General features: G+C 33.2%; 1 protein-coding gene across 1 annotated transcript; it reads right to left on the bottom strand.

Annotated features, from left to right (window-relative positions):
- Positions 1–1,105: 1,105 nt before the first annotated feature.
- LOC107009640 (pentatricopeptide repeat-containing protein At1g50270) lies at positions 1,106–3,161 on the bottom strand. Its single transcript, XM_015208986.2, has one exon. It carries the CDS (start codon positions 3,048–3,050, stop codon positions 1,233–1,235), a length of 1,818 nt encoding a protein of 605 aa, XP_015064472.1. The 5' UTR covers positions 3,051–3,161; the 3' UTR covers positions 1,106–1,232.
- Between the last annotated feature and the right edge of the window lie 4,457 nt (positions 3,162–7,618).

The following is a 7,618-nucleotide window of genomic DNA, read 5'->3' as shown; positions in this document are numbered from 1 at the left end:
ATAGATGGATCGGAGTGTCACGTTCCGACACGTAAGAATAGATGGATCGGAGTGTCACGTTTCGACACATAGGAATAGATGGATCGGAGTGTCACGTTCCGACACATAGGAATAATGGATCGGAGTGTCACGTTCCGACACGTAGCATTAGGGGATCGGAGTGTCACGTTCCGACACGATAAGAATAAAGAGAAGTAATCTTGAATTAATTTAATATACTCGAACTCAAGGATCTAGTTCCCGAATGAGTATGGTGTGGAGGCTTGAGTCCTCATAGATGTGCTTGAGGTCGTTGTCAATGGTTTTTGGTACTTGTTGATTGTCACCTGTTGAGTATTGTGGTCGGTTTGCATTATTATTCCATATATATTGCTTTCTATTTTGAGTTGGCCGATGATACCTACTCAGTATTTGTACTGACCCCTACTTTTATGTTCTTCTTGTTGTTTGTGGAGTGCAGCAAGTGCACCAGTGACTTCGACTCGTCCGCAACTCTAGCCAGTCTTCAGCACGTTAGATTTCAGGGTGAGCTATTATTCCTAGTTCGGGCTGGAGTCTCTTCTTCGCGTCTTGATGTCTTTGAAGTTCGGACATGGACCATCGTTTACTTATTTTAGTTTCTTATTACTCTTAGACTTAGTAATTTGAGGATAGATGTTCTTGATGTGATGACTTCCAGATTTTGGGAATGATAAGTTTTGTATTTTTAGAAGTTTAGTTAATTGAGTTCGTTAATGAGTTTTGGTCTTCCGCATTATATTTTGTTTATTATGGTTGAAATGTTGGTAAACGTTGGGGTTTAGATTTGTTGGTTCGCTCACATAGGAGGATAAGTGTGGGTGCAACTCGCGGCTCGTTTTGGGTCGTGACAAAGTGCAACACAGTCAGTAGTTTATGTAGTCTCCGTGACTTGTGTTAGATATCGATCTCCTATTATTTTCCATTATATATGTAGATACTGATCAAAGTCGTACGCCAAGAATTTTAAAATGCTAGAGCTGAGTCTCAAGCAAAAAAACGAGAGTTGACTCCAGAGATAGTCATACCAGGTCCTCAACCAACTAACAAGGTTGGTTCTATTTTCCAATCTTGCAAGTTTCTTATGAATGTTGGATAAAAAATATTCCATTTCTACAAATATTGATCTGGCTCCCAAGCTATTGTTCAGTGATCATTGCAACAATGTACAGTAGTGATTGTATGATATATATGGTTAGATAACCATTGTTTCATCAACAATGTTGCATTGTTCCATTACTCTCAAGAAGTAATGAATCAGCACACGGAGAAATGGTAATGTGTTGTAGATGACTGACTAGGTTATCTAAAATGGTGTAAATATGTTCAGACTTAGCATGTGAACCATCAAAGGCAATAAACTCATGCACTTCCCCGTTCAATTCGATCCAACTACACCCCCGAGTCTTTTCCACACCCATCTCTTTCATCATTTTCCTAACATGAGCTACCCCTTCCCAATTTTTACAAGTAGAATACAAATTCGCCAAGAGTGTATATCTGCCACTGTGATAAGGCTGTATATCGATTAGATATCTTCCTATCCATTCACCTAATTCATACGCCTTGTGAATCATGCAAGAACCAAAGAGAGCACCCCATATGCTAGGAGTAGGTTTCATTGGCATGTCTTGAATCAATTTACAAGCTTCTTCCAGATATCCTGCCCGACCCAGCAGATCGACCATACAGCCATAATGATCTAAATTAGGTTTTAAACCGTAAACTTGGTCCATTAATGAGAACAACTGGCGTCCTTCATCCACGAGTCCTCCATGAGAACACGCACTGAGAATACCAATGAAGGTTACTTCATTGGGCCTTATACCATGTCTCAACATTTCTAAGAAGAAGGTCATGGACTTTGCAGCATCACCATGTGTTGCCAGGCCATTTATCATAGCAGTCCATAGATAAACATCTTTATTTGGAAGATTGTCGAAAACCAACAGTGCCTCTTCAATGCACCCACACTTTGCATACATATCTATCAAAGCAGTGGCAAGTGCTGTATTAAATTTTACGTTGTGAGCTTTTATATAATTAGCAATCCATCTGCCCTGCTCCAATGCCCCAAGCTTAGTAGATGCACTGAGGACGCTTGTCAATGTTACTTGATTGGGCACAACCTTTCTGGACAGCATCTCTTCGAAAACAGAGAGTGCTTCCCTACATCTATTGCAGTGTAGAGAGCCAGCAATCATAGCAGTCCAAGAAATAAGATTCTTGTAAGGCATGTCTTCAAAAACTTTCATGGCATCATCCCAAAATCCACATTTAGAATACATATCAACAAGAGCACTACCAATGTAAACATCCCTAGAAACCCTCCCTGGCTCGATATAGAAAGCATGAAGACACTTGCCAAACCAAACACATCTTAACGTTCCAGCAGGAGAAAGAGCTGCTACAACAGCCACTTCATCCACCTTAACTTGTGCTTGTCTCATCTCCAGGAAAAGTTTCAAAGCTCTAACTGGCAGAGCATTCCGGGCATACCCATCAATCAAAGCAGTATAAGAAAGCACATCCTTATGCGTAATATCATCAAACACTTGGCGTGCAAGGTCGACATACCCACTGCTGGCAAAACAAGAAACCAAAGAATTCTGCACAAATTGGTCAGAAATGTATCCGAACTTTAAAATTTGTGGGAAAATGAGATGTGGGTTTTCATTCTTGGCTCTAAGAAGCAATGGAAAAGTATGTTTATTAGGAAAAACCCCATGTTGGCGCATTTGAATGTATAAACTAATGGAGGAGTTTTGAGGGTGTGAAGTATTATTAGAAAATCCTTTGAACATGATGTTCCATGTATGTATAGCGGGTTTTGTGATGTGATTGAAGAGAGAAGAAGCATAAGAAGATGGGAATGAAGGAAGAAGTAAGCAAAGGCGGAGTAGTTTGCTGAAAAAAAAAGTGTGATGTGAGAGGCCACAAGTGAACAAGACACAGTTCATCTGTTTCAGATGGTACAACTTCCATCCTTTCAACAAAAACAACGACTTCAACTCTTCATTCAAACCTGCCATTTTCCTTCAAGAAATTTATTCCAGCTGTTCAGGGGAGATAAGTCTATAGTCTCAACATCATGTGCCATTATGTTTTTTACTACATGTAAGCTTTTTATTTGAAAAAATACATCAAATACTCCAGCATGTGGGGGTAAAACTTATTTCAGTGATTTAATTATACGGACATTTAAATATAATTCTAAAAATAGAATATCATCCCCACTTGTCATATCATAGTCATGTAATCATCACGTCATTAATTTATAATTTTTTTATTCATTTTTTTTATTTTCTTAAATTCATTACACTAATCAATTAATCAAAAATACATCTTAAATTCAAATTGCCACATCTTCATCAACCCTTTCTCTTCTATCCCCTCCTCTATCTTTCTTCTTTCTTGATTTTCACCATTTTCAACTTTCACTTACTTTTTTTTCCTCCGAATTTTTAACCTTCAATGATTGTTTTCTTCTTCAAACTTCATCAAATACTTACTTTTTCTTCTTGAAACCGTTTCTCTCCCACAAATTTTCGCATTGGAGAATCATATTTTTCTAAAATTATTTTTTTCTTAACAACATAAATGAAAATGAAGATTGTATAAAAAATTGATAGACCAACATTTTTTTGCATCACAACTAATAGAATTCAAAATATATTATTTAAAATTTAAGAAAGTTTGAATTCAATAATATGAATTGAGTGTTGAATTTTTATAATTAATGAAAGACGAGTGAGATGAGAGATGAAGATGAAGATGAATGAAAAATTTTAATATGAAAGAAGAAAAGTATAAGGAGTGCTTCAATGGGAGAAAAAGACATATGGAGAAGACAACAAACTAAAGAGAGAACAAAAAAATTGAATATTTTTCGAAAATAATTAAATCTACAAATTTCATTTACTTCTAAACAAGAAATTTCACATTCTTTTAATTTTAACTTGTAAAAAAAAAATTATTAGTTAGATATTGACCAATAAAAAAATGTCATGTGTATGATTTTACCTTTCATTTTTTTTATTTCACACTCTTTGAGGAGAGTGAGTACACTCACTTTGCCACGTTAACTCTTAGGGTGGTGTTTAATTAGTTTAGAATTGTTAAAGGGGATACTTAAACACTCGTATTGTTAAAGAACTAAAGTGAGTTTTGTTGCCAAGTTCAGGGGGGATTTGATGAATTTTCCCTTTTCATTTTTACAAGAGCAAATAAATCAAATCCCCACAAAACTTATTTTAGTATTGCTCACCTAAGAGATGACGTGACAAAGTAAACTCACTCTCCTCAAAGTGCATGAAATAATAATGGTATAATATATATATATATATATATATATATATATATATATAGTATATGTCATTTAACTTGACAGCATATGACGTTTATACCCTTCAACTTTGTATGTGTACAATAGACACTTAAACTTGTATAAAGTTGAACAAGTTGACACATTAGTCCTATGTAGCACAATACACATATGACACCATGTATGACACAAATTGCCGCGTAGGATGACCTATAGGACGTGTGTATCTATTTGTTCAATTTTATACAAGCTTAAGTGTCTACTTGTGTATACTCAAAGTTAGAGGACATAAATATAAAATAAGACAAATAAGGGTGTGCAAAAAATGAATCGATGAATAAACCGAACAAAAAAAATGTTATTGAGTTATTAATTGGATATTAGTTTTTACTATTAGATTATTGGGTAAACTGATAACTCAATAAGATGGTAATAATTTATTATTTTACCCTTCCTAATTATTAAATATTAATAATTTAATATATAATTAGACACTATAACTATATTAAATTATTCGTACTCTACCAGTTTCAGACTAGGCCGCTTACTAGTTTTCACTGTTTACTCAAAACCTAAAGATTAAAGTAAGAGATTCACAATTGTAGCTATTTGACTTTAGTTTTAGTTTTAGTCTTGTTGAACTATTTTATTTTAGTTTTAGTTTGTAATTGTAAGTTATAGCATTTTGCAGCTTTGTAAAGGTCCATAATTTAATTAACATAAAAAATTACATATTATGTATTGGTGGTAACATGTAATTATAGTCTTAGTACTATATTTTCTCTTATTGATGCAAATGTTTCACTATATCAAAACAATTTGAGAAGTGATAAGCCATATAATATTTTACATACATTTCTTATTGGATAAATCGAAAATCGACTGATAATGATAAAAGATCAATATACTGAAAACTCATAAAGAATATCTTATTGGTTTGTATAGAGTTAGCATATTTAAAAGAGAAAATGCACAAGTAACCCCCGCCCCCACCCCCCAAACCTACGCTCGAAATCTCAGAGACACATTTATACAATACTAAAGCCCGATTACCCTGCTGAACTTATTTTATACATAATTTTCTATCCCTTTTTGGCCTACGTGGCCCTATCTTGTGCGACCAGCACGTGTTGACATTTTTAAAAAAAAACTAGTGTCATGTAGGCCGAAAAAAATAGAAAATTATTTATAAAATAAGTTCAGGGGTAATGAGACCTTAGTATAGTATAAGTGTGTATCTTGAATTCGGGCATAGGTTGGGGAATACTTATGCATTTTCCCTATTTAAAAATTGAAAATCGATAAACCGAACCAATAATACATAAATCGGATCGAACCGACGGATGCACACCCCTAGGCAAAGTTAAAGTGCATATTTATGTAATATGTCAATAATAAATACACAAAAATTAATATAAAACCCATTGGTAGCCCCTTAAACTTGACACCAATTTTCACTTAAACACATCAATTAGGTAATGTTCATTTTATACACCTCATGTGGAGTTGTATTGTGTCATTTTGACACTTTTCTGATAATTAACAAAAAATTAAAGGAGAGTGTAATACACTTGTTGATGACGTGACAAACAATCAGTTAGATAATTACATGTGTTATTTTAAGTTAAAAATAATTACAAAATCTATTTAGTAAATAAATTTAAAATATTATTATTAGAAAATCTCTTATTTCATTACACTCAAAATCTCTTTTGTGCTTTTCAAAAAAAAAAAATCTTTTCTTTTACTATTTTTCATATTTATTCATGTTGTTTCTTTTTAGTATTATTTTTTGGAAAGAAAAGAGTTAGAGGAAGAAAGACGGAGAGAGTAAATATGAAATATGAGCGTTGGTATTCATTTTTTCGGCAAAAAAAGGAGGGAGGTGATGGTAGATTTAGATAAGTAATACAATGAAGAAGAAGAAAGTGATTTAAAAATGAATTTGAATTAAAAAATTGACCTCCATTGAAGGAATTTAAGCTTGAAAAAAAAGATAGGGGGTCGTGACTTGAAAAATGGAGAAGAAGAAGAGAAAATAAAATAAAAAATGGCTAAATTAAGCCTTTCATGCGCTATTGCTGAGTGTATCACACTCACTTTGACATGTCAGCAAAAAGTGTCAAAATGACACAACAAAACCCTACATGAGGTGTCTAAAATGAACATCGCCTAATTGAGGTGTCTAAGTGAAAACTGATGTCAAGTTTAGGGGGTCACTGATGGGTTTAGCCTAAAAATTAAAGTGTAAATTATACACATGACATTTTTTTGGCCAATATATAACTATTAGTTTATATATTTTTTTGGAAAAATGCACAATTACCCCCTCAACCTATGGTCGAAATCCGAGAGACACACTTATACTATACTAATGCCCTATTCCCCCCCCCCCCCCCTGAACTTATTTTATAAGTAATTTTCTACCCCTTTTCGGCCTATGTGACACTAGCTTGAAAAAAAAAAGTTAACCAGCGTTGGCCCACAAGATAGTGCCAAGTAGGCTGAAAAGGGGTAGAAAAATATTAATAAAATAAGTTGAGGGGGCAATAGGACCTTAGTATAGTATAAGTATGTCTCTGAAATTTCGGGCATAGGTTGAGGGGGTACTTGTGCATTATCCCTATTTTTTTTTAAGTTGAAGTTACAAAAAATGTGAAATTTCTTGTTAATAAGTGAATGAAAATTTTGGGAATAATTTCTTTTAAAAAAATATTTAATCTTTTTATTCTCTCTTTATTTTGCTGTCTTTCCCAAATGTCTTCTTTCTCATTGAAACTAGGGCTGGGCATAAACAGCGGAAAACCGAAACACCGTACCGAACCAAAATTTTTTGGTATTTCGGTTTTGGTTTTTCGGTTATCGGTATATATTTTTGTATTTTTCGATATTTCGGTTCGATTTTCGGTATGTAATTTTGTGTAATTTGGTATTTCGGTTTACTGAAATATATTATATTATAATATATATTTATATTATATTAATTATTAATATTAAATAATAAATATTATAATTTAAAATAAAAAATTAAAAAGTAAAAGAATTTTTTATATAACTATTTTTAGCTCATTAAGCTGAAAATCAAACAAAAAAATTTGTAAATTTTTAAAAGCCCAACTAAGCAGGCCCATTAAAAAAACCGAAATAACAAAACCGAACTGAAATAATAAAAACCGAACCGAAATAATAAAAATCGAACCAAACCGGAATATTTCAATTCGGTATTCGATACACAATTTACAAAAACCGAAAACCAAAAAAACCAAAAAAAAAAAA

The sequence above is a fragment of the Solanum pennellii genome, chromosome 2, assembly GCF_001406875.1.
Source record: "Solanum pennellii chromosome 2, SPENNV200".
In the NCBI taxonomy this organism is placed as follows: domain Eukaryota; kingdom Viridiplantae; phylum Streptophyta; class Magnoliopsida; order Solanales; family Solanaceae; genus Solanum; species Solanum pennellii.
The sequence above is the reverse complement of the archived record's forward strand: the minus strand, read 5'-3'. Positions and strand labels throughout refer to the sequence as shown.